At 44.1% G+C, this 27,408-nt stretch overlaps 1 protein-coding gene across 1 annotated transcript in view; it reads right to left on the bottom strand.

Moving 5' to 3' along the window:
* Window positions 1-23,500, bottom strand: part of TSPAN12 (tetraspanin 12) — a 47,695-nt gene extending 24,195 nt beyond the window's left edge. Inside the window, exons 1-4 of the mRNA XM_041002445.1 lie at window positions 23,360-23,500; window positions 22,410-22,545; window positions 3,459-3,541; window positions 1,899-2,034 (exon numbers count right to left, since the gene is read on the bottom strand). Of these exons, the coding sequence (XP_040858379.1) occupies window positions 1,899-2,034; window positions 3,459-3,541; window positions 22,410-22,475 (285 nt within the window). The 5' untranslated portion in view covers window positions 22,476-22,545; window positions 23,360-23,500. The remainder of the gene's footprint in view (window positions 1-1,898; window positions 2,035-3,458; window positions 3,542-22,409; window positions 22,546-23,359) is intronic.
* Window positions 23,501-27,408: the final 3,908 nt, after the last annotated feature.

The raw sequence follows: 27,408 nt of genomic DNA, 5'->3' as shown, positions 1-27,408 counted from the left end.
GTTTCCTGCAAAGGCTTGGGGAGCAACCATCTATGGCTTCACACCAACTGCCACTTAGCTATGATGTCTATTTCAAACAGCGAAGGAATTCTTGCCACTGGAATTACTTTGAAAGTCATCACATATCCAAGTTTCTCTTCCTGTTCACTTTTAGCTGACTTTTCCTTTAGGATCAGAATTCAATTATTCTTCATCTCCTCATACAAATATATACGAGTTTTCACTCCATGAAAGTTCCAACAACAAATCTAACTAGGTAGGGTAGCCAGACTCAACAAATAAAACACAGGATGCCCATTAGGACTAGTTTTCAGATAAATAATCAATAATGCTTTCTATATGGCTATCCTAAATTTCACATGAGATACACTCACACTAACGCATTGTACCTTGTTTGTCTGAAATACATTTGAACTGCCCATCCTGAATCTTACTGAGGAACTTAAACTGAGGTATTGGAACAACTGATACTGAGGTATCTGTAATCAACAGAAAGGTGAAATTTGTGACCAAAGCTCATCAGAAATGCAGCTTCTTAGCTCGGGTTTCCTGTTTCTGTTGCTGGTCTTCTGGAGAACAGGTTGAGGTTAAATTTGGAAAGAAGTTCTGTCGCAGTGTTTTGACCAATGTGATGAACACTGGCCTTATTTACACTAGTTCGAATGGCATCACAGCCCAGCTACCAGACCTAGTTCTAGCTGTCGTAGCTACTAGGAAGTGAACCAGCAGATGGAAAACCTCTCTCTCTTTCTGTCTTTCTCTCTGTCACTCTATCCTTCCAATAAATGAGTTTTAAAAATGTGAGGTTGTTTCTTGGAAAAGGGTGCATCTAACAAGCAAAGTGGGGAGATGGTGTATTGAGACAAAGCAAGAACAGTGCACGGAGTCCCATCCCTTCCAGTCCGAGCAGAGCTCTGCCTCACTGGCCTCGAGCACATAGCGCAAATCAGACTAGGTAACACAACTGTTTTCCAAACATATCTTTTGGAATGTAAAAGCAGGTATGTATTACTTTCTGTAAGACCTTGAAGAAAGAAAGAATGAATAAACGAGTGGCCTAAAGCCCACAGTCCTCCAGGTAAGACTGGCATCGTAAGAGTCACAAAGTACATTGCCACGGCAGGCTATATGGTGTTGTCAGTTGAACTGCCACCTGTGGTGCCAGCAGCATGCCACACAGGGTCATGTCCCAGCATCCTTACCATATGCGGTCACTTGCATGGGATAATGCATATACTGAACACTCTTTCAAAGAACTACACAGTGTGTTTTTGAGCTTTGCATTTGGCCTGCTGATTAGGACCCACTTAATACGCCTACCTCCCACATTAGTACACCTGTGGTTAAGCAACTGCTCTATTCTGATCCCAGCTTCCTGCTAATGCAGTCCTTGGAGCCAGTACCTGCACTGCAACTGAATTCTAGCCGCCCAGCTACAGACCAGCCCAGGCCAGGCCACTGTGGGCACTGGGGAAGTGCACCAGCATCTCAAACTTCTCTCTCTTTCTCTCTCTCTCTCTGTCTTTTTATGATACTCAAAGTTTTTTTAAATTAAAAATGAAGAGGAAAAAAGTTAAAAATTCATTAAGGCCTCTCAGAGACCTTTTTGACCTTTCTCTCATAAGAAAGACTACATTATATCCAAATGATAATGTCACCACTTTGCCAGAATAAAATAACAGAAAGCGTGTATTTTTCTAAAGCTCAGCATTTGTGCAGACAGAAAGTCCTTGTACTGAAATCATCTCCGCTGGAAAAAGCGCTTCCTTTCTCACAGGATGTTGAACAATTAACACAGATTACAATTGCTACCATCACAGGTTCCTAACCTTGTGAACTGATGAAAAAATAACACATCGTTGGTTGGTCTTTCATGAAGAGGAGACATAAACACATACCCATGCAAGCAGCAACAGGTTTCTTTTCACCGTTCCACAATACCCTAACATCCCCACTATGATAAGGAAACAGCAGACAGCAATCATGACCGGATGAACCACGGGAAAGTAAGTCAAGATGACTGCCTCCTCCACCCTGAAAGAAGAAAAAGAAGATTGCATTCAAAATAACATATCAAGAAAATGTACCTGAAACCTGCAACAGGTGCAGTGGTGAGCTGCGCTCTTGTTTAACTCTTCATGCCTCAACGGTACTGACTGCACTGGTGTTTTCAAATTCACTGTTGTTTTGGTTTGCTATTGTTTTGGGGTGCTTGTTTGCTTTATCTTGTTCTATATTGGTCTAGTTCTTTATTTAAGTGGGAGCATCCCCAGCCCAACTCATTTAAAACATAATGGGCGAACTCAATAAGAAAGGCATCTACCATGAGCTCTGAGGACTTAGCCTACGTAAAAATGTGCTGCTTCCCAGGGGGAAGAATTCTGTTTCTCTTCTCTGATCTTTGAGCTCACAGCAGCAGGTTCCTTCTTCTTGACAACTGATTTCTCCATCAAGATGTGAAAGGCACAATGGGAAGCTAGCTGTTTGACATTCAAACAGAGAGGAAGGTAGAAAGATCATTTTCACTAGGACGTTATGCAAAATTCATCAACTAGAACCAGTAATAATAGCACTATCAAAATTAAAAACAATTAAATGTTTGTTAAGCTTAATTATGTTAAAGGCCAAAATGTCCTGCTTTAATCCTTAACACAGTTCTGAAGGTTTCCTACTGCAATCCCCATCCAGAGATGAAGAAACTGGTGAGTGTGGCCCAAGTGATGTTAGGAAATCAGCCCTTGAAGCTGAAGAAGGAAATAGTTCTGTGAAGTTAGATTTTCATTAGCCCAAGAATATGACAGCAAGAACAGGCTGGCACTAGGTTTTTTGAAAAAAAAATATATTTTTATTTGTTTGAAAGAGAGAGGAGAAGCAGAGCCACAAAGACTTTGAGCTCACTGGTTCATTCCCTAAACGCCCGTTACAACTGGCGCTGGGCCAGGCCCAGAGCAGAGGCTTGGAAGTCATTCAGATACCCAAGAACCAGAACCACCACTGCTGCCTCCCAGGGATGCGCTGGCAAGAAGCTGCAACCAGAGGCACAGCCAAGATCTGAACCTGTTCTCCAACTTGAAGTTCTGACATTCCAACCCAAACACCCGTCTTTAACAGTAATTGCTAAGCCTAAGTAGCTATACTGCTTCATATGTATATAAATATGATGTAGCTGACAAGCATTCAAGGAATCCAGGTGACTAATAGTACTGTGTCCAAGAACATTCCTATGAACACAAGGCTACATAATTCCCCAACAGAGACCAAGCACACACCTCTAGGAAGATGTCAGATACTGCAGGTGTCTGCGAACAATAGCGCCATGGATCAAGAAAGCTTTTCCCATAGCCTGTAGAAGACCACGGCCATACACACAGTGGAGGGCAAAGTTGGCAAAGTCACTCAAAAGTCAGCATCTGAGGCCACTTGCCCAAGGGACTTGAGGAATCACCAAAAAAACTTACCTTGTTTCCGCAGTTAAAGTCAGAACATTATTCAGGTAGTCCCTCATCCAAGCAGAAACGGCCAGCACACTGATGGACATCAACTTGGAAGAAACAAACACAACACTGGTTACCGAGGGCTTAATGTATCCAGAATTTTAAAGCAAAGGATCTAAGTTATGTAACCTTCATGTTTCTCCTAGGTTCCATTTGACACCACTGCAACTTATGATTACTGTAAATGCTTGTCATTCTGTTTTGTAATCATGTCATAGCCATTAAACAGAACACCACTAATTAGGATAAAGAAACCAAAACTGCCAAATGGTTGATTCTAATTTCAGGACAGAAATGAGACAAGGTAAGTGAACTATAGAACCATCACACTGTCAAATCTAAAAGCGAAAAACCAAGTAAACGTTACTGAGCAATTAAAAAGTGCGTCCAAAAAAAAACCACAGGAGCAACTTTCAATGGAGTGATTTTTTAAGTGAACATTAAAACAATAGTAATAAACACTAGAGTTTGAAACAAACCAAACATGTTTAAGTGCAGAAACCAGTAATAATGTTTAAACAAAACTCATTTTAGAAACTTCTGGAAGATCCTAGAAATTCCACTCATTTGGAAAACTGATAAGAATCCAATATTTTTATTTGTCCTACTTTTTCTCACTTAACTCTCTTTCTCTTTACCTTTCAAATCAAAATAGATATAGAGATAAATGAATAGATAAATAAAACTTACAGAGAAGAGAAGCAAAGGTTCGGTGAGAGTTTTCCTGGGAGAATTTGTGCTGGTATGTGCAGAAAGCACAAACACTGCCTTTGCACACACCCGTCAGAACTAATGCGTCTCGGGAAATGTCCTCAATGACTGCCAAATTTACCAGGTTAGGTGTTCCCAATCCTGTCTGTACATCAAAATCATCTAAGACCCAACGCTTTTCTGAGTCCAGGTCTACTACGGACCAAGCCTGGGCAGTGGGGTGTGGGCACAGAACCGTAGCCACTCCCCAGATGTTCCACTGTGCAGGAAGGGCTTAGAGCACCTAGGCACATGAAGGGCTGATTGGATTTTTTGAATGGAACTGTTAGGATGGGCTCATAACAGACCCCAGAGGTTATCAGACATGACAGGTCCCCCAATGGGACCTGAGCAAAGAGCTCAGTAACCTCTATGATTACTTTTTATTAGCAAAGTCAAAGCAGAGCCCATTGAAGCCACCAACTGAACACCTCGGTTTGGGGAAACTACTCATGACAGATTTAACCTTGCCAAAGGTTACCTTGAGAGAGCAATCAGTAAAAATCAATCGTATGAGAAATTTTACATAACTTATAATCTGGTTTGCTGAATCAAAAAATGACAAAAAGAGAGAAGGAAAAAAATTTGCTAATTAAAGGAGATTTGAGAGATTACTCAGTGCAAGAGATCCTGAATCAAACAGTACAAATAATTTTAACAATTGGTGGAATAGCTGGAAAATATTAAATATTATACACAGATTTCAAAAAATTTCTTCACCAAAATAAACATCTCTCAGCTTTAGTTTTTCATGAGTCTTTTGTAACATCTTCACACTTAGGTTCATAAGCAAAGAACACAGAAACTCAAGCTGGACCGATTTTGATTGAGTGATTGAGTGATTGATTGAGTGATTGATTGAAGTGGCAGGGAGACAGAGAACAAGTCCCATCTGCTGACTAAGTGCCTGCAACAGCCAGGGCTGGGCAGGCCAAAGCTGAAAGCAAAGACTCAACCTGATCTTCCACATGGGCTCCAAGCAGGACCGACCACTTAACCCATGACAGCGGTCCCCCAGCACGCGAGTAGGAACCTGTAATCAGGTTTGCAATTGCTCTGTAAACTCGAACCAGTTCCTCAAACTGGCATTCCAATGTGCGGTGCGGTGCGAGTACCCCAAGCACCCTCACTGCTCTACCAAACGCCTACCTCTTCTCACTTTAATCATTTCCAGGTATTGACTGAACACTTACTCCCATATGCTGCACACTCAGCTTTACACGCCTGGACACTATCTATGTAAGTATCTATACAATTGCTCTCATTTGCAATGAATGTAAGCTAACAATGAAAACTGTGCTGACTCAAGCAGCAGCTGTGATTCACGCTTCCCTGATAAGGGTCCTAAAGTCAGCAGAACATACCAAACTAGAAGGAGACTTTTCCATCTACTAGTTTATTCCTCCAAGTACCTGCCCAACAGCTGGGCCAGTCTGGAGTCAAGAGCCAGGAACTCTGTTCAGGCCTCCCCGATTTGTGTGCCAGACAACACACACTTGAGCCATCATCTGCTGCTCCAAAGGTGTGCCTGTGCGGGAAGCTGCGTCAGAGGCAAAGGAAGCACTCGCTCCTCAGTGCCTCAATAAAGGCCATGGGTGTCCCAAGTGACAGTGGGACGCGCTGCACTGCCGTGCCCGTCCCCAGGACATGCGTCCTTCCGGAGTCTCTCGGGGAGCACAGGCAATGACTATATATACAAACTAATCTCAGCCTGCAGTACGTACAGGAAACACAGAGAACCGACCTTCCTGTGACCTCACAGATCCACAGATGCAGAACTGGGAACTAAGTCGGAGCCCCTGACTTAGTCACTGCCTACTTCCCAAGTTAAGAAATGAGCAGCGCGGGTTTCTGAGACTCAGCGGACCAAGGACTCTGCACAGCTGGAGCGTGGGATGGCCTGAGCAGGCTTGGGTTCACGGTGTGAACCGTACTTTTTGGCAAATGGATTTCAGTGATGTTCACCTGTAACTAGAACTGTATTTCAACATAATTAATTTCCTTTGTAAATCAATATATTTCACTTTGCTGACAAAAACACATCCGTGAGGCCATCATTATGGCAGAGCAGGCAATGCCTTGGCCTACAGCAGGTTAAGTCGCGGCAGCTCCACTTCCAGTCCAGCTCCCTGCTAATATGCCAGTGAAAAAAGAGAGGAGGGCCCAACTGCTTGGGCTGCTGCACCCACATGGGAGACTCAGAAGCGCCTGGCTTCAAGCCAGCCCAGTTCCACTCGTCTGGGGAGTGAGCCAGTAGCTCAAACATCTCTGTCGCTCGCTCTTTCTTTCTCTCAACTGTCTTTCAAATAAATTAATAAATCTCAAAAGAAAAAAAAAGTTGATTCTGATAATGGGGCCACATGCCTTCTGAGACAACCAGAGGATTACAAGGCCTACGTCGATAACAGGTTAAGAACCCGGGACCACAGTTCCCGGGATAATCAGGCCAGGTGCCATGATCTTCATTCCTCCGGTGAACGAGGAACAGATCAGACTTAAAAAGCTGCAACAGGACAGCCACCATGCACTGGCCACATCCCCAACTTCAGAGAACCTGAGACTTCACTCCGCTCTGTGTGCGCACGCTGAGCACCTTGACCTGGAGACCCTAAGAATCCATCTGGTACCTCCCTGGGCCTCTACTTTGCTCACGCCCAAGCCCTTCTCAACAGGAAGCACTCTCCCGTGGTCTAGCTTTCCTACATAAACCAAGTAATCCAGGCTCCACATACCTAAGTAACTCTCTGAATGGGTTCTTACACACAGGTCATGGTTCACCAGCCCTAATTACCCAATCCCAAACCTGTTTATGCCCAATCATTCACTCCTTCCCATGGAAATCAAACCACAGGGACAGGCCCACAGCTTCTGCCTCTGCCCAGGGAGGGACCCCAGTGCTTCTTTTCTTCACTGTCCCCCGCCCCCAAAGTTACACCTTCACTCTCTGAGTCCACAACCACAAGGTACACCTAGCTAATTACAGAATCTAAGAAACATCACAGGTCCAAGGCCACAGACTCCTCGATTAACTCCTGGGTCATTAAATACCTCACAAGTGTCTCAGGCACAGTAAAGTCAACGTGCATTCTAGTTGGTTTCATTAACAACTTTCTTCTCTCCTTATCACTCTCCCCTAAGGAATGATTGCTGTTGGTTTTTCCAGCCTCCAAGTCCGTACAGAACAGCTAGCCAGTTTTCAATATCATAGCTCAGTCATGTGCCAACAAATTATCTGATTGTCCCATTGCACGTAGTCTATTATCAGTGGTATTATTATATACAATTCTTTCATATAAAACAAAGCAAAAACAACAACAACAAAACGAATTTCTTTCAAATTATATACCCCAAGATATTTGTATATGACAGGATGACAAAAGCCTGGACTTAGGAGTTACTCTTCCATTCAAAAATATGTATTGAAGGCAAGGGCTGTGGCATAGTAGCCTGGGCCTCTCTCTGAGGTGCCTGTATCCATATGGGCACCGGTTCAGGTTCCAGCTGCTCCACTTCCTATCCAGCTCCCTGCTGTGGCCTTCAGATGTGAGGCAGTGGAGAACTACTCAGGCCCTTGGGTTCTTACCCCCACATGGGGGATGTAGAAGTAGCCCCTGGCTCCTGGCTTTGGATCAGCTCAGCTCCAAACATCTTGGCCATTTGAGGGATAAAGCAGTGGATAAAAGATCTCTCTCTCTCTCTCTCCTTCTCTCTGTAACTCTGCCTTTCAAATAAATAAAAGAACTCTTTAAACACGTATTGCTCACCCGCCACTTGCCGGGTGCTCAGCCATGTGCTAAACACATCGGTGATCAACAGCCGACATTTTCCCCGTGACACATTGAACTTGAACACATGAATCGACTCACGCAAGATATAAATCTATAACTGCAAACTATGACAAGCACCAAAAAGAAAGATTTGAAATCGCTAGAGGAATTCCTTTGGGAGTGCCTAATCTATTACTCCACAAAGTCAAAGAAACTTCTCCAGAATAGCCATGATCTGAAAGGCAATTATAAAATTAATTAGGAGAAAAATATTGATCGTATCCTTGTCAAAAAGAAGAGCAACGGCCTCAGGGTGGAAGACAGCCTCTGTTCAAGCAAGGATAACTGACACGCAGCGGTCAGGGCACGCAGAGGCCTGCAGCCACCTCAGGGTACGGTCTTGTCCTGCTAACCATGGGAAGCCTCTGCATCTTGAACTCCGCTTAGAAATTCCATCTTGGCTCCTTTTGCTGGATGGCTTTGGGAAGGCCATTTACTCATTCCCAAGACTGAGTTTTCTCACTGATAAAGTGTTAGAAAAACAAGTCTCGCTTCACAGATTTATACGGGGGAAAAACACAGTGTGAGAGCCTTCTGTACATATTTCCTATTATTTTTCTAAGTCACTTCAGATCAAAGGGCTTTCTCTTAATCTCCTCAGTCAGTTCAGCGGAGCAGACTCCTCCCGAGTCAGTTCCGAAATGGAATCTTCAGCTATTTGGAGTCCTACCAAATGCACAAGAGAGGAAGCGCTGAGACACAGCTACTGACTGGATGCCCATGGCCCTTCTCTTCTGACATCTCTAACACTGAACTCGGTGCCACAGCTCCCAAAGGCCACGGGTCCCTCCCACGGATAGCAAACGAGATAATCAACCCTTCAATCACACAAGCTGGCAGCTGGGCAGGCAGCCCAAACCTCTCCCTCTTCCTCAGCCCCATAACTAATTAGTTCCAAGTCCTTCAGATTGTTCCTGCATGGCGCCTGTTGAATTCCACCCCCTTTCCTGCCTAGCTCAGGCCCCGGTTCTGGCTGGGTCAGGCCTTCATCCTCCCTTGCCAAGCGATTACAGTCATCTTACCCAGAAATATTCCCACTTTGAATTCGACCTTCGGTTACCATGGCAGAGCATGGAGCAAGCACTTCAGTTTATAGCTCTTCTTCATGGCTCTTTCCAAACTCCCGTTTCCTGTACCCGCCATTCCCTCCTGAAGAATGGTTTAAACTCCCGAGCAGGGCTCTGGGATCCCTCAGCAGCCACCCTGTAACATGGCTCTTCAATTCCATTTCCTGCTGGCTCCCTCCTACAATCTCAAACAACAAAACTACTTGCAAGTCTCCACAGCACAGCAGGTCGACCTGCCAATGCCTGTCTTTGCTCATTCCACTGGGCACCATCTTAGCCCTGCTTGCCCATCCTCATGAGCTAAACGACTCTCCTTCTCATGGCCAGCTCAGATTGAGTGTGACAATGCCCTCCTGCCTGCCTCCTACCTGCCTGCTCCCAACGCGCTTGTAAAGATCGCAGAACAGGCTTTAACCATCAGTCAGGGTCCACGCGTGTTATTATCGGCTCCGTGCACCAAGTCCGTCGCTGCGGGACAGCGACAAGTGGCGCCTGAACAGGGACTTGAAAGAAGAAAAGAAAGTGCAGCGGGGACCCCCACAGGAAGTGGTGAGTGGGACAATGGGCCAGAACCAGTGCAAGGCACAGTCGTTTATCTCCCTTGTGCAGAATTTTTTAGTGAAAAGTGGAGCAAAGGTAACTAGGCAGCAATTGCGTTCTTATTTAGAGCTTATTGGTGAATATAATCGTTGGTCTCCAGATGAATGGACACTAGAAACTGGATTTAAGAATTTTACTCAGAAAAATGCTGAAAAGGCCGGAAGGATAGAAGATATTCAAGTTAGTTTTTGGATTATATCAGCTTTAATTAGAGCTGTTATTATAATTTTAGAAGGGGAATGTGCAAGAAACTCCTCTAAGAGGAGACACCCCCAAAATGTAGCCAAAAAAGAAGTGTTTCGTAATATGGACAAGGAAGAAAGAGAAAGAGGACTCTTAAGAGGTCCACCTAACAGGAAAGGCTACCGTAATATTTCTAAAAAAGAAACGTCTCATAGTGCAGATGAGGAGGATGGCAAAGAGCAGCCTGTGAGAGATTTCCCTAACGGGGGATGTCACCGTAATGTGGCTAGGAAAGAAATGGCTTATACTACAGATGAAGATGAAAAAGAACGTGTGAGAGACCCTCCTAGATGCCACTGTAATGCAGCTAAAAGAGAAAGGCCTTATGCTGCAGATGTGGAAATTAGGAAAAGAAAACTCAGGAGAGATTCTCCTAATGAAAGATGTTACCATAATGTGACTGAAAATGAAATGAGAACTAAGAAAAAGAAGAAAATTTGTAGTGTTAAACCACAGGATTTCTCTAGTGAGGTAAACAAGGATAGGATAATGGAAGAGTTAAATACCAGCCCATGCCATCTCACTCTTAAATCTGATCAAAGACGTTTCCAAATGTCTGATGTTCCCCGGAGACCTCATGAATTCCGATTGCTTTTTCCAATCATAGTCAAGAAAACCATCAACCTATCTATGAAAGCCCAGATGGTAATGCCATCACGGCTTTTAAAAAGGCTTGCTTGTCCTACGGACCTACTTCTTCGTACGTGTGGGAATATTTAAATGGCTGCAGCCAGGGAGCAAACTGGATTCCTTATGATTTTGAAGTAATAGCAAAAATAGGACTTTCTCCTTCTCAATATTTACAATGGAAAATATGGAGAAGCGATATGGCTAAGGAAAAATTGCGATCGTTAGGAGCATCAGGTCGCCAACTCCCTGGAGGGGGGCAATTGACTTATGATATGTTAGTCGGAGATGGACAGTGGGTTACTACAGAGCAGCAGATACTGCTACCTCAAGCTGTGTTCATTCATATACGAGACGTAGCATCGTGGGCATGGGAAAAAATTGAAGCTAGGTCTGAATTTGCAGGCAGTTGTACAAAAGTCTTTCAAGGAGCCAGAGAATCTTATGTTGATTTTGTAAGGCCTTTGACAGACTCCATAGAAAAACAAGTTAGAGGAGAAGGCACTAGGAAATTGTTATGAAAGCAACTGGCTTTTGAGAATGCAAACGAGGACTGCCAGACTGTTATTCGTCCTATAAAAGAAAAGGAAGATCTTTTGGGTTACCTCAAAGCCTGTCACAACATAGGCACATTTAAACACCTTGCACGCCTAGCAGCACTTGAAACTTTTGCCATTCAAAAGCAAATTAATGCTAAATGTTTTAACTGTGGCAAGCCAGGACACCTGAGAAAAAAATGCGGGATGCTTCCTACAACTCAAAGATACCACGCTGATACTTCTAACAGTCACTCCACAGGAATATGTCCTAAGTGCCAAAGAGGCCGCCACTGCAAAAAGGAATGTAAATCTAAAGTTGATCATGGTGGCAGACGCCTGTGGCCAGAAGACTGCTGGAGAAGCCATTCCCAGGTCCCAAACATTCAGGAGTTTACAAAACAGGAACACCCTATTCAATTTGTGCCTGCAGAGAAGCTTCAAACTTAAAATAGCCAGCAAGTAAATCCTGGAGGCTGAAATTTCAATCAATTGTGGTGAATGCATGTTATTCATATAGCACTTTTTCTATACAGCATTGCTTAATCATGTATGCCAATTTTTAAGGACAAGTTTTTACATTAAGTTATGTTCTCTGTCTCATTAAGTTCTTCTTGTTTAAAATTAACAAAGTGATGTTCTTGCTTTAAGGAGTATTTGGGTGACGGCATTATATCGTTATAAGGTGAAAGTTTGCTGTTTTTGTGTTAATGTACCCAGGTTGTAACTGCATGTCTTTTGGAATATTTTATAATGCTGAGGACACTGGAATACAAGAAAACTGGGATACAGGCCTTCAGTTTAACTGCTAGATTTCACAATATTGACCAATTTCAAGGTCTTTTGTTGTGATAAATGTTTAGCTAACTGATTTCATCTGCATATCCACTGCAACTTTTGGGAACTTGGAATTCAAAGGAAAGACTGGGCTTTTGTAAATCTTGAGGATTTTTTGGGGAGACATTTTAAAAAAAGGAGTGAAATTTTATCGTAATTTTGGTATAGAATTGAACTGTAACACACTGTTAGATTATTTCAAGCTATAAGTTAAATTAATGTGATATCATCTACAAAGTGTTTACATGTATTAATGTAATTCTTGTGCTTTTGGCTAGTAATCAAATCTCTCACTGCCTTTAATGTGTCAAGGTTTTGTATTTGTTTTAAAGATATCTGAGTGATGTTCTCACATCGATAACCAATTGTAATGTATAATGTGTCATGCTAACTTCAACAACAAATCTTTCAGATATTTTTAGCTACCTTTAAAAAAGCATTTAAGTATTCAAAGTTTTCAAATCCTAGGGCTTCGATTGGTATTCTTACGAGGCCTCAAGAATGCCAACGGATCTATCTCCTGTTTTGTGGAGACAGTAGACCAGGCTATTGAATTATATTAAGATTATTGCCAAATGCAAAATGGAGTAAAATTTTATTGTGTCAAAATGGTGTATGTATGCTTCCATGGAATTGTGAAGGTTTAAATTTTAGTTTACATGCTTTTAATGATTTAGCTCTAAAGTTGTATCTGGTTGTTAACTATGTATTCTTAGGATGCCTATATTACTGGGAAGACTGAAATTTGCATTTTTAGATTGATAGAGAGATTTCATAGCGGCGATCAATGTTTTTCACTGAGTTTCTTGGTTCAAGATTATTGATTTAATATCATTTCACTTACAGATTTCTGGTGAACACTACTACTAAGCTTGGTTGAGAATACTATTTTAAGTCTCCAAAAGTGTGTGTGTGTCTGTGTGTGTGTGTGCGCATACATGTGTGTCTTAACATTTTGTCTTTTGTAAAAGTTGTTTAAAATTGTTATCATGTGTTGCTGTTTGTTTATCAACAAGAGCAGGTTGCTCAGAGCTTTCTGATAGAATTGTAAAAGTATCTGCATGATTTTAAACTGTTAATAAATCTAATTTATTTTGTCCAACAATATATGTTTTAAAAGCAGAGGGGGGGAATATGCTACCCCTGTGCGTGCATTAATTTGGTCTTATTCACCTTAAATTTTCTTCAGATTTTGCCTTCTAGTGAGCAGCAGCTCTGTGTTACTGGAGGCAGTTTGCAGGCCCAACGCAGATGTCTTTGGTTTGATGGAGGGACCTAGCCACTCACAAGTGTAGAGGTCCTAACTCCTTGCTAACTGTGGGAAGAGGATATGCTTATTTTCCCAGGAACTGAGCTGCAGCCTGTGTGGATGCCTACTTGTAATGTAAAGTCTTGGACTCCATTCACTGGAGGAAGCTCCTGCAGTAAGACAGCTTCACGACCTCATCCTGAAAGATCCATCACCATCAAGGAAACATCGGAGGAGGAGGAGGAGGAGGCCAGACCCCTCCCAATGCCAGGTGACATGAGGGGTTCTAAGAGATTGGTGCATCAAGCACAACTGTCCCTGACATGATGTACTTGATAATACAACTGAATGATTGATACTGTGGAACACTAATAATCTATGGGAAAGGTTATGCTCTTGTCCCTAGAATTTCCTGATAAATCTTCAAAACTGTGGTTTCCCTATGACTCATCTGACCTTGGAAGTGCAGCAACTCCCTTCAACGCAACGCTGCCCCTGGAGAAGACGGAACCCCCAGTGGAACTGCCTCTAAGAACTGAAAACTAAATTTGTTTAATATTCCTCTTGTTCCACTACAGGTCAGGAGTGCAGAGAAATTCTCCACTTTCTTAGGATGTTTGAGGAAGACTTTAAGTGTAAATTATTATTCATAGATAATAAATTCTTAACTGCCTTAGACATTAGAAAAGCCATATTAATTTGTGGTGGAATCCAAGGACGACTCTGACACCCTCTTAAAGGAGGTTGTGTGTACAGAGCAGGAGGGGATCTCAAGGCGGAGCAGGAGGATAAGAGGAGCTCTCTATCCTAGTCCCAGAGACCCCCGGAGGTCTCCCATGTGCTTTCACTACAGAAGCAGTGGATGCCTGCCTCATCAAGGAGGACCTTATCCCGACTGCCAAGGGGACTACAAGGAAGGTGAGTGCCCTTGGAGGCCGAGAACTCTGAGGTCAGTCCTTTCCTAGTGAATTTCCTACATGGGATTGAAGCAGCCCAGTTCCCTCATGATAGGGTCTGGTGACATCGGAACTTCAGCCCGGAGCCCCGGGTGGCATTCAGAGACAAGTGGACTCAGAGGAGGAGCTTTCCCTAATTCTTACCTAGCTCCAGCCATGGTTCCCAGCCCTCTCTTACACCACACCGACTATCAGGGTTGCTTGTGAGCCCCAAAATTATTTTAGATACTAGAGACTAATAAAGGTCAGCTAACTGATAATCACCCAACTTGTACCTAACTGATCAGGCTACAGAGAGACATGGATATAGAGTATTTGGAACAGTCAGAACAAAGGCCATTAACTTATAATCGCTCAGCCTGTACTTACTGGTCAGGCTCCCTATTTGCTTTTCAAGGACTTTACTAGGTTAGGATATAGAGTTAAATTCTTCCTCATTCACTAGGTTGTTGGAGATTTCCCTGCTCACCTGCCTAACGCTTTTCTATGATTTGGTAGAATTATAAGACTGTTTTGATTATCCTAAATGCATAGAAATCTGTAAAATCACACTTCAATTATATAAATGGCAAGGCTTAAATTGTAATGAGATCCTCCCCAAAACTTTCATCAACTGTTAATACTAACTGTATAGAAACTATGATGTTAAGTTTATACTTAGCTGTTACATATGATGGATGTTAACTGTTCACTGTTCCTGTGCAACTCTGATTTAGGTTGAATTCAAAAACATGTTAGCTTGGGAGAAATTATATCTGTTAATATATATAACATTGTTTCTCCCCATTCTTCTGCTCTTCCAAGAGCATGTTCCCCCAGCTACAAGTTTCAGGCCTAATTTTATAAAACACAGAAGGGGGATTTGTAGGAGGACATTGTGAGCCTGGAAGGTCAGCGAGCACAGGTTTGCAGTTCATTGGACAGTATTTGCATGACAACAACCTAATGGCTACCTTTGGTATAAACAGCATGTAAATGAGAACACCTGGTGGGATATACAAAACAAAAGGAATTCCAATCAGGAGAGGGAAACAGTATGGACTCTCAGTGTATAAAGTCTGATGCCCCTAATAAACTTCGGCTTTAACCATCAAAAAAAAAAAAAGATCGCAGAACAGTCAGTCATTCTCCTGCTTCCTACTTCTGCCCCACCTGTCTCACTCCAGCAGAGCAAACAGACCATTGCTTAGCTCCCCAACGCACAGCAGAACAGCAGGCGAAGCAGCAGGGTATAATGTATGTTAAGTGAACAAATGAGAAAATCATTAAATTAAAAGGCAGGTGGCCTCAACTTGCAGGAAAATCTAACTAGTAAAGATCGTTTACAAAATTAGGACATGTTTTAACAAAACTACACTTCCTGTCACTGGAAGTGTCCCAGCAGAGAGATCCCTGCTAAATGACAACATCAAAGATTTATACATCAGGTTAGTTGCTTACTTAGGTATGCTCAAAATCCTTTAGACTACAAACTACATGAAGGGGGAAGAAGTTACATTCTGTTCTCTTCCACTGCTTCTTTTTCTCTGTAAGAGTATACCCATAGATTGCAGCTGTGCAAATAACACTAGTCAATAAATATAACTCCTTATCCTTTAAAAAAAGTTATACTTACTTATTTGTTATTTATTTATTTATATGAATGCAAGTAACGGAGACAAAGCCAGATTTTGCATCCACTGGTTCGCTCCCCAAAGGTCCGCAACAACTAGGGCCGGGCCAAGCGAAAGCTGGGTTGCCCATGTGGGCGGCAGGAACCCAGACACTCAGGAAGTCATCAGATCCAGATGCCTCCCAAGTGCAGTAGCAAAAACTGCATTGGAAGTGGAGGCAGGACTCTATCCTGGGTCCTCTGATCTGGGATGCAGGCACCCCAAGGAGCAACTAACTCTGTGTCCCCCAGCACCTGCCCCTAAATCTTTATCCTGTAGTGAACAAGAAGCTCTGAGAAGGAACATATTTGGCTAAGGCATTGAATGCTGTACTACAGAGCTAAGGATCGTGCTCAAAGGAATGATCTTCCTCACTGGGGCTGAGAAATCGATAGCAGTTAATGGCAAATGCAGCGCATGCCTACAGCAAAAAGCTCAACTGAGCTGAGCCTGGGGCCCCGGCTGCTAACTTTGATGCTACTGAATCTAAGTTCATCACTCACACGAACGCAAGGCTTCAGAACTCCTCACCAATAATGTTCTTTTGAGCTAGATCTCCAAGTACGTCACGGAAATCATTCTTCAACTATCACTTATAACTAAATTGTTGGAAACAGTCTATGTAACTGGGTGTACAGCCCCTTACACTTTCTCCTATAGTAATATACTATTTCAAACTGAAGCAAACATTAGGGAATTCACAAAAATAATATTTCATAGAAATATATTCAATAATTTACTTAGTAAGACACTTGCCACTTTCTGTCTTGCAAATGCCTAGAAAATACTAGCTCTCAACAAATGCTGAGAATATACAATCTGCTGTCTTGGAGATACGGTTCAATTTCATTTATATCTAAGTCTTGAACTGAGTTGCTTGCTGAATCAGAATTGTATGTGAATGTACATTCCCTGAATTTATTCTTTAATGTACACCTACATTTACCACAAAACAGTAAGGCCACAGTCAAAACCACAGTCTTCAAACCCTTCAACTGTGAGCTATGTGCACTATCTCATCTCACACGAGGTGACAGTGACACGATTTCTGTAAAGGAATGCCAGACATCTAACACCCGCCTAGCTACACTTTCCACTGTTGTCAAATCTGTAGCAAACAACAGATTCCCCCAAAGCAGTCAGGACCACAAACTTTAGCTCTGTCTCTTCAAAGAAGACCTACACAATAACTCTAGCTTTCATAAACTCCACTTGGTTATTCTGAAAACAGAGAAACTGGACTAGCAGCTTTCCTTAAAAGGGTGATTTAATTTTTTATTGACTGAAAAAGAGACACCAATGACTTGTGATCTGCAGGCTGGCAGCACAGCGGAAGTTCTCCCTGGTAACAGGTGTGCTTCCTGTTTCCCATGGCAGACCTTCCCTGCCTTTTTGTTGGTGTGTGCCTTTCCCATTGCCCACCTATCTACCTATCAGACAGAAGTAATGAGAGGAATCAAATAACACTATCTTCCAGCACTGGGAAAGGACAGGGGAAGTACAAGGTGGCTGAATCCAGTCTGGCCATCACTAAAGCATGAGCATTTACATTGGCTATCCCTGACGTTAGAATGCCCGCATCCCTTATGACTGCGTGTGGGTTTAAAATCAAGTTTCCTTTCTGATTCCAGCCTCCTGCTGATGCCCCTTGTGTGAAGTGGCTGGTGAAGATCAAGGACATAGGCCAATGCCATTCACAAGGAAGACCCTAACTGAACGGCAGGCTGCTGGTTTGGGCCTCGCCAGCTGTGGCAGTGGCAGGAATTTGAGGAATGTATCCATGGATGGAAAAACCTCTGTCTCCCTGTCTCTGGGTGTGCAGGTGGCTTCCTTTCCAATAAATGAAAACAAATACTGTATTTAAAACTCTACTACTTTTACTGCTATTTTATACAACAAACATGATATATTTTTAGAAAATTACACATTTTGTGAATACTAAGTTGCTCAGAATCTGAAAAAATTCTCAGAGAATCATCTCTATCCATACTTGTAATAGCAGAAAATTTCCATCTAGCCTTCTTTACAGTGAAGGAAGGGTGTAGTTCATTCAACAATAACACTATTTTTAAATAGTAAAGGTCTACACGTCCTTACTCCATCAAGAACATATTGCAAATCCAGGTCTCAAAACTTGGCAAGGGTGAGCATTCCACCTTGAAATTAACCAGTGGGTGAAGGCACCTAACCTTGGGAATGGTGGGGATTTAACCCTGAAGTTATCCAGTCGGTTAAGGCTCCTGGGTCAGGACTAGCAGGGCTGAGTCCTGGTTTCAGCTTGATTTTTAGTTTCCTGCTGATGCAGACCCTGTCAGTTAGCAGTGATGGCAGGAGTGTTCCCTCCAACCACGTGAAGACCTGGTTTAAGGTACTTGATGCTCGGCTGCAGCACTGGCCCAGCCTTAGTCACTGTGGACATCTGGGCTATGAAACAATGAACGAAAGTGCAGTCTCTCGCTCACTCTGTGTGTGTGTGTGTGTGTGTGTGTGTGTGTGTGTGTGTGTGTGTGTTCTCAAACACATAAATGAGTGATTAAAAAGGAAGAGAGCTCTGGGCAAAGTTTACCAACCTACACCACGTCTCACGCAGACCTTCGTATTGCACACCCACAACTCTCATGGCAAACTGAAAGGCCCCGTCTACCAGCTGCAGGACCACTGTCCTTTGACCACGCTGTCTTCCTAACATGGAAGAAACACCCAACAGATGCCAAATGAAGGTGACCGAATCCCTAACAATGAAGACAATATGTCTGTGTCCATGAGAGTGCTATGAACTGCTTCCTCTTAGATCATCGAGGCTTCATCTTCACACAAAAAAATTTTAAATGCTTAAGTTGCATTTTTTTCCATTTAAACAAACAAACAAAAAAACACCTGAAAATCTAGAATTCCAAAACTTCAAAACAAAACTGTATGAATTCTCACTGAAGTTTTAGTGTTTTCTTCCCTAAACTCCTGGGGAGGCTGAGAAGGGGAGAACATTTCAGCCTAACAGAAGTTAAACAGAAGTAAGTTCACTGAAAACCCTGAGTGAAGAATAAAAGGCTACAGCTTTGGACCCAGGAGTAACGAAGGCAAATGTCTAAATCTTGCAAACTACATTGAAGGACAAACTCCCTCTCCAGACTCAGGAGGTGCAGTTTGGTGTGAGAAGTGAGACTCTAAGAGCACCCTGGTTTGCTGTGCCTGCAACTTGCCTGAGGACCGAAAGCAGGATTCAGACCTTGCTCCTGGGGGTGGGGGCGTGGCCCGTGGCAGCAGCATCAGCGTTCTGTCCTGAAAATGCCGTTAGAAATGCAGCCAGGCCTGCCTCGCCCTGAGGAGATGCCCAGGTAATTCACTCTGACCTTGCGGTCTGAGCAGCACTGCTCCAGGGGACTTGGAATGAGCAGGTGGACAGCTAATCCCTTCCTACTGAGGATGTTTACTCGGCTTAGCCTCCGCTGTTCCAGAAGGATACCTTCTCCTGCACTTGAACAAGAAACAAAGCTGGACTCTGCCATCGTTCCTGCTCTGCCCCCAACTCATGAGTGACTCCCTTTATCTGAGGACCAGGTTCTTTGCTGAAGATAAATAAACAGGAAAGAAAACTAGGCTGCAGGGGCTGTTATAACTAGAGACAAGAAGGTAAGAGGTAACTAACATAAGGAGAGCCAGGGGTGTGTCCAGCACACAGTAAAAAGTCCACTTCTGAGTTGATAATGAAGTAGAAAATCTACAAATCCCACTCTAATGTTGACAGGACAATGCTAGTATTCTAAAAGTAAGTGTACATGTTTCATAGAATCTTAATGAAAACCCCAATAAGCATTTTAAATTACGTAAAACAATCTGAAAGTCCACATGGAAAAGTAAACTTTTGACTGAGAAACACAATCACTTTCAGAGAAAATAAGAATATATAATACAAAAGGATATGTAATATTCTACATTTAAAAAGCTTGAGGGGGGCAGGCATCGGCTCAGCGGTTAAGCTCCTGAACTCCAACTTCACTTAGTACAGCCAGTGGAGAAATGACAACCACAAATACCACTACTACACAGACAAGCACTCTTGTGTATCTGTCCTAAGTACTTTCAATATGTGTTAGCTCTAATCCTCCCAACTCCAAAAAACAGGAATTAGTATTCCCATGGCACAGAAAGGAAACTGGGATACTACTTGTGTGCCTTACAACTCCATGTTAGCTATTTAGTATGTCCGCTATATAACTATATAATTTGGGGCTTGTTTTGCTGATGAAACCATGTACCTTTGAACAAAGCAATCACACTCTTTATGACTAACACAGGTGAAAAACAATTTTACAACAACAAAAACATGAATGTGCATGGCAGGAATGGATCCACGTAGAAAGGGAGGAGTGAATTTATGTTGCAAGAAACAACTTCAAGTACATCGGGATGCATACTAGATGGTCACCAGTTACTTTTTGGAGAGGAGGGAATACGGAGAGAACAGAAAGCAATCCAAAGAAAACCAGCACACAAAGTTAGAAGGTGGGAGTACAGAACTCAAGAGAAATATCATTTTTCACCCTCTGTGGACACAAAGAGCCCTGGGCCGTGGAGGAGTTTAGTCTCTAAACAATTTCATGTTTCAGAGAAGCAATATTTCTGTTCAATGATTAGGAGCTTTTCCTACCATGATATATAACACCTTTCAGAAAGTCTTCAGGGGCAGGCTGCCTGAGGCAGGGCATGATGCTTGCATTGCGTCTCCAAGGGATCAAGTGCCACCTCCACTTCTGATCCAACCTCTTGCCAACATACCCCGGACTGGGATGCACCATCACAGCCCCCTTACTTGGTTCCTTTCACTCAGGTGGAAGACCTGGATGGAGTTCTTGGGCCCTGTCCTAGGCCTAGCTGTCGCAGGCATCTGCAAAGTGAACTAACCTAGCAAAAACTCCATGTGTGAGCATGAGCGTTTGGGGGTGAGGGAGTCTGTCTCGCTCTTGCTCGCTCCCTCCCTCTGCCTTTCAAGCAGATAAGAAATTTTCAAAAACAAAAAAAGAAAAGTTTCCAAAGATTTATTCTTTCCCGAATAACAGCAAAAATATTTTAACAATTCCAAGTTTCAAGTGTTAGCAAGGCTCCATGTTAAAGGCACGGACTAAGTGAAAGAAAGCTAAGTTGTGTTTCTGAAATGGCCACCACTGGACTAGCTGACCTTCGGCAATGCTTTGAACTCACACTTATTTCCACACTAGCAAGGAAAGGAAGTTCAACAAGGTCACTTCTAAAGTTACTTTTAGAGGTAGAATGTGATGATCTTAGAATGAAAAGGCCTAAGGTAGAAATGAAAGAAGTTAGTAAACAAGAATGACAAATATGTATTTGAAAGAAATAGAGTTCAAAATGTTAATATCTTTATGGCCAATTTAATGATCCACTTAAACTCTACCTTTTAAAAATTAACAACTATCATAAGATCAAGTAGTCATTTTACATGTCTACACGGTGACAGTACTCAATGCTTTCATCTTCATGTTGAGAGAAAAGTAATATCATCTTAGATAAGTTGCAGATGATTTACTAAATTAAGGTTTTTCACCTTAAAACAAGCCATCCCCAAAGTTCCAGCTAAAATGTCACATTCTGGAGACCATATGCAATACTACCATGAAGAAAACCGTGGTCAATGCCAGCCAGGCAACCCTCCTCCCCCACCCCACAAAAAAATCTGTTAAAAGTTCTGAAAGAAAAATCTAGAATCCTGGAAATAAGAAAGAAAGAAGGAAAGAAGGAAAGAAAGAAAGAAAGAAAGAAAGAAAGAGAGAAAGAAAGAAAAAGAAATAAACTTAATTAAGTATGACAGCCTCCTAAAGAAACAAGTTTAAATTTTTACACTTCCAATGTTTTATAAATAATAACGTAATTATTAACAACATTTTATGAGAATTTATGCCTGAGCATAAGGCATTAAAAAGTCAGTAATTCATAGGGCCTAAAGATTTCCATGAGCTTGTTAAATTTTATGTATTTCATTCCCTTAAATGGTTATGAGATTTTCCAAAAGCATATACAAAATTCCTTAATCTTCGCCAACTCTGCAACAGTTACACAAAAACCACCTTTCAGACTGTCTAGAATCACCCTAAGAATATCTAGGTACAAATTTTCACCAAATAAATAAATAAATGTGTCAAGGGCTCCATCAAGAAGATTCCATAGACTTGGGGGACAAAAATAAATAACTTATGGCTTGCCCAGTTATCTAAAACTCCTGCTAGCAAATAGTTCCCTAAGGAGTATGTCATAACTTTCTTATCAAAGAGTACAAGCACGTGTCCTTATTTATATCCCCAGATTAGCTTCAAGTCTAATTTTACTGCTACTAGGATCCAGGGTGGATTTCTTTTTTCTAATTACAAACGGGGCTCCAGTGAGATCAAAGGCATTTCAGAAAGGTCAAGTTTTACTTCTGTGAAAAACTCAGGGTGTGATTCCATGTAATTAAATAATGCTTAGCCATGCCCTTTGGCACAGTCTCTGCTGGCTGCAGGAAACCGGGTCCAGCCGTCCCCACCTGCTGGTTGGGGTGCAGCAGAACAATTTGACTTACCCAGAAAAGCAGGTTGAGGGCATAGAGCAGGCAACGCAGACACTTGACGGAATCTTCTCTGGCCATGGTGAGCCCCGCGAGAGAAAAGCTCCATCCTCTCACCACATCCTATGCTCCTGGGCAAAGCAGGAGCTATCTGCAGGTTTACGAAAAACAAGGGAACTTGTCAACATCCAGCTCTCCACAGACAGCCCCACCCTCAGTCCCAAAACCTAGTTCATCCGAAACATCATTTCATCAAAACGCACTTGCTAGCGTTGTAAATAGTAACTGAGCTCCCAAAAGTTCCAACCGTGCTTCAGCTAACACCTGCCAGGCAGGCTCTCCGGATCGATGGAGGTGCCTTGTAAAGTCCCGTCCTGGGGGGACGCTAGGCAAGTTCCTCTGCTTTCCGCTGAGAAGTTTATTAAAACTTCCCTGGACTTACGCCCCTCCTGGGGGACAGCTCTGCTTGGAACTGTCCCGGGAGGGTTACAGGCGCCACTGGTGAGCCGGAGGGCGCGCGTGTCCTCCTGGTTAGGACAGTTCCCGCGACACCTCCCAACCTCGCGCGTCCGCACCTGGTCCCGCAGCTCGGGCGCCAAGGCGGGGAACCGGAGAGGGCGCACCTCCGAGCAGGGATTCCGCCCGCCGACTAGGATTTCCTTGGGAAAATGTGAGAAATGAGGCTTTCGCTCCCAGAATGATGGATTAGCCAGGGAACGCACGGGGGCGGAGGGGAGTGAGCTGGGGGAGGGGGTGCGCCAGGGCGTTAGGGCCGGGGCAGCTGTGCACGCGATGGGGGCAGTGCTGGAGTCTCTCGCTCCCCCGCCGCCCGCGGAGCACAAAGCCGGCCCGGCCACCGCGTGCGCGCCCCCGGCAGGGCGCCGGGGGAAGCTCCGGGCGAGCCCCTAGAGTGGCCGAGCACCCAGCTGCTGGCCGGGGAGGACGCGAGGCGCACGGCCACTCACCGTGGGCGCAGGGCTCCGCGCCCCACTCCCGCAGGGGCACCGTCGGCGACGCACGGCGGCCACTCGTGGGGCAGAGACGTGCCTCCCGCACAGCCGAAGGGCTGCACGGGCTCACACTGCGACGCTTCCTTCTCTTCCTCTCCCCTCACCGCCGCCTCCTGGGGGGGGGGGGGGCGAGAAAGAAAGAAAAAGTCCTGGGCAGCAGTTGCTGGAAAGTGTCGGCTAAGCCACCTCCCAGCGCCGCTGTCCCTTCCCTCCCAAGTCCTCGCCAAGTCCGGACGAGGCAGTGGCGGCAGCCAGGGCCAGCTGCACAAACTCTCAGCGCATGCTCGGGCGGCTGGCTGCCGGGGTTGGGTCCTAGTGGGTGTTTCTTGTCTCCCTCACCGGACCGGAGCCCTCGGAGGTCTCCTCACCTCTCCCACACACGACCGAGAAAGAGCTCAGTTTGGGAAACTTCGGAGGAGCCTGCTCAGTAAACCCCCTTTAAAATGGTGGTGGTGTTGGAGGAACGGAGGTTGGGTTATAACCGTAGGGAAGCAGGCTTTTATTATATGAAAATATTTGTGTTTGAGAAGGGGGAGGGGGGAGAGAGGTGGGAACCAGCCCAGCTCCTGCAATGAGAAACTCCTTTTTCTGCAACCTTTATGGAACCACCGCCTGTGACTTGTCACTAGCTTGGTGCCCTGTGAACCCTCTGGGTGCCTCGCTGCCCTCCATTCTCACAGCACTACCCCCTCCTTCCACCCCGCATAACAGCACTGGGTACACACGGGGCCACGAGCCCGCTCCGGGCACCCAGGGCAGGAGGGCACAGTATGTTCACTTACTTCGCCTCCCGGTAAACTTGTTGGGCATTTTCAGCGAGTAATTTACTCTCAAAGATGTAGGTATTAGTGGAGTTTTGGAAAACGAGATTTCTGCATTGTTTTACTAGAAAGTAAGTTTCAAGTGCAACTACCTTCTTAATGTATCATGCCATTTATAAGTAAGTTAAACACTAAAAAAAAAAAAAAGCACTGCATACACTGGATCATGTTCCTCACGTTCAATTCGATGGTCTTACGCCTCACAATGGCACATATTTCCATGCTTACTTTTATTATGGTGTGGCAAGCAAAACTTCACCAGCGAATCTGAATTACCGGTCACACAAGCAATGTCTTTGAGATAATCTAATAACTGGAGTCCTGCCATTTCCTGGCAGGAGAAAAGAGGACTGAAACCCTGCCTCCTGTCGTCTGTCTAGGGTCAGTGGCTTCCATGAGCAGCATGACAATGAGACGCACATTCTCATTAAAAAGAATCAAAGTCAAGATCCTTGGTGATCTGGGCTAGTTGAGAAATTCCGTGTAAACTGGTCACCAGGCAATGTGTAGCACAGCATACTGAAGGGCTGCGATGTTCAGTCACCCGGCAGAGGACTCCAACTCCTCTGGCCCCAAAGTTACTTCTAGAATCGGGAAGAAAAGCGGAAAAGCCCATTTCTTCGCGCCAGGCAGTTTCTGCACAGATCAAGATGTGTGGCTGTTACATGCAGAGCCACTGGAATGCGGTAGGTGCCACGCATTCCTGAGAAATAAACATGCCCCGCACCAAGGCGAGCCTGTGCACTAAAACCCAAGAGCAAGGCGCGCTGAGCCCGATGCTGCACAGCATCTCCTGTTTCGGCAACAGTTAGGTGCTTTCAACTTAACTGACAAAATTCTTGGGACCAGCACCCTGGAATTAAAAAAAAAAAAAAAAAGCAGAGGAAGGGGCTTTGCAAATATGTGTGTACCACTTTTGCTAGTATTTAAGGGGCCTTCCAAATTTCATGGAAAAGTGGAATAAAAATGTTTATTTTGCCTTCCCAGATCCCCTGGAATTTGAAATCTATGTGTACTGAAGGTCTTCAAAAGTCTATGAAATGGGGCCTGGCGCGATGGCGCAGTGCTTAAGGTCCTTGCCTTGCATGCCTGGGATCCCATATGGGCGCCGGTTCTAGTCCCGGCAGCCCTGCTTCCCATCCAGCTCCCTGAAGCTTTGGGACCCTGCACCCGCGTGGGAGACCCGGAAGAGGCTCCTGGCTTCGGATTGGCATAGCATTGGCTGTTGCGCTCACTTGGGGAGTGAATCATCAGAGGGAGGATCTTCCTCTCTGTCTTTCCTCTCTGTATATCCACCTTTCCAATAAAAATAAAATATTTTAAAAGTCTGTGAAATGTATACATTAACAAAAAAACATTTGCAAGGATTTCAAAAGCCTTTTGCAACAAAATAAACTGTTTTTTTTTTTTTTTAAGATTTATTTATTCGAAAGGCTCTGTTACAGAAACTGAGAGACATGGAAGGAACCCTTAATCCTCTGGTTCAATCCTAAAAGGAGCACAGTGACGGAGGGTTGGGCCAGGCAGAGCCCGGAGCCTGAAACGCCATCTGGATTTCCGACTTGGGTGACTGCACACACATACTAGAGCTGTCTTCTCTTTTCCCAGGCCAATTTCGCAAGAAGCTGAATTGGAAGCAGAGCATCCAGGACTCAAACCAGCACATATTTGGAAGGCCAATGCTGCAGCACGACACAGGCCACATAAACTTATTTTTAATTTCATTTTCCCATGAACTATATGAAGTTCTCTTAAAATAATTACGGAACAAAAAAGGTGTTAAAGAAGTTGCTGTCATGACATCTTTCATCCACTCAGGTTTCAAAGTGCCCTGTAGAGTTACGACTCAATGGCCAGGCCAGTGATTCTTAAAATTATTACACAACCGAATTACTTGAGGAGTTTCAAAAACTCCTAATTTTTTTTTAACTTTTTTATTTTGACAATCTTTACATTGCTGATAAGGGTAAAAAGTTACAAGGGCTAAAGGGAACATTGAGGAGCAGCCCCACCCAGTCTCCCACCCACCCCAGGTCCCGGATGCAGGGCACGCCCTTAGATCCTGCTCAAGTGGTCCCAGTAGTTCACCAGTTATGCATTGCTGCCAATCTCGCCACTCCAGACATGATGAGGCTGTTGCATAATCCACTGATTGACATAGTCCATCATGGAGTCTCCTTCTGTCCAGTATTTCGCCGCCAACATACAGCTGTGGTGGTTGACTCACCTGTTCCATCTTCTGTCTTTTCTTGGTCAAGGTTCTGAGTCTGCTATTTTGGTTGAGGGGACCCCCAAAGAGACTCTGAGATGTTCCCATACCACATTCCTATGTGCACTAGCAAGCACAGGACCTGGCACAGTCCATCTCCCCGACCAGCTGGTGGTTGCAGTCACTGGGTTGGCTCCAACCTCAGCCTCGACTTCCACTGGAACCAATGGGTGCCGCAATCCATCCTGGCCCCACTCCTAATGTTTTACTGTGCCCCACACCACTCACATCAGAACTGCAGTCGATGTGGCCTCTGCATACAGATTTTTCAAAGCTCCCAACCATAGTTACAGTCTGCAGCAAAGTTTAAAAATCAACACAACCAACGCTTTACAACTACTTAAAAATTAACAAAGGAGTCTCTCCGGCTCCTATCTCCCATCTGGGAGTTGATTCATTGGGATCAATCATCCCAGTTTCACAAGTTCAGGGCTTTAACTGTTGCTGTCCTCATACATGATCGGGAGTTTGGGACTCCCCCACTCCCCTGATAGTGCTTTGTGGGATCAGGCTGTTCAGCTGTTTGAGCTTGCCGCCTTGAACTCCCCTCTCTTTAACCTTGATCCTCACCCTGTTTCTGTCCTTGGGAGTCCTCCGTGTGTGAGTAACACTTTCTCCAGAAATGCCAGCAGAAGCAGCTGTTATCTCCTCCCCCTCCAATCTCCTCTCCTCCAGCATTACAGAAACACAGTAAGATTTGCTGTCCTGGCTGTCTTTTGCAGACTGTATGTTTTTCTTTGTAAGAACTGTGTTTTTGAAGGTGGGCACCAAAGGGGGATGGAGAATTCACAAGACTGGCAAAGGGGAGTTTAAATGTGCAACAACACATCAGGGAAATCATATGATCTTCTTGTTCCCATGGAGGCAGGAACTCAGTTCTATGGCCATGCAACACTTCCTCAAGTGTGATTTGA

The sequence above is a fragment of the Ochotona curzoniae genome, unplaced genomic scaffold (assembly GCF_017591425.1).
Source record: "Ochotona curzoniae isolate NIBS_2020 unplaced genomic scaffold, NIBS_Ocur_1.0 scaffold_2476, whole genome shotgun sequence".
NCBI lineage: Eukaryota > Metazoa > Chordata > Mammalia > Lagomorpha > Ochotonidae > Ochotona > Ochotona curzoniae.
The sequence above is the reverse complement of the archived record's forward strand: the minus strand, read 5'-3'. Positions and strand labels throughout refer to the sequence as shown.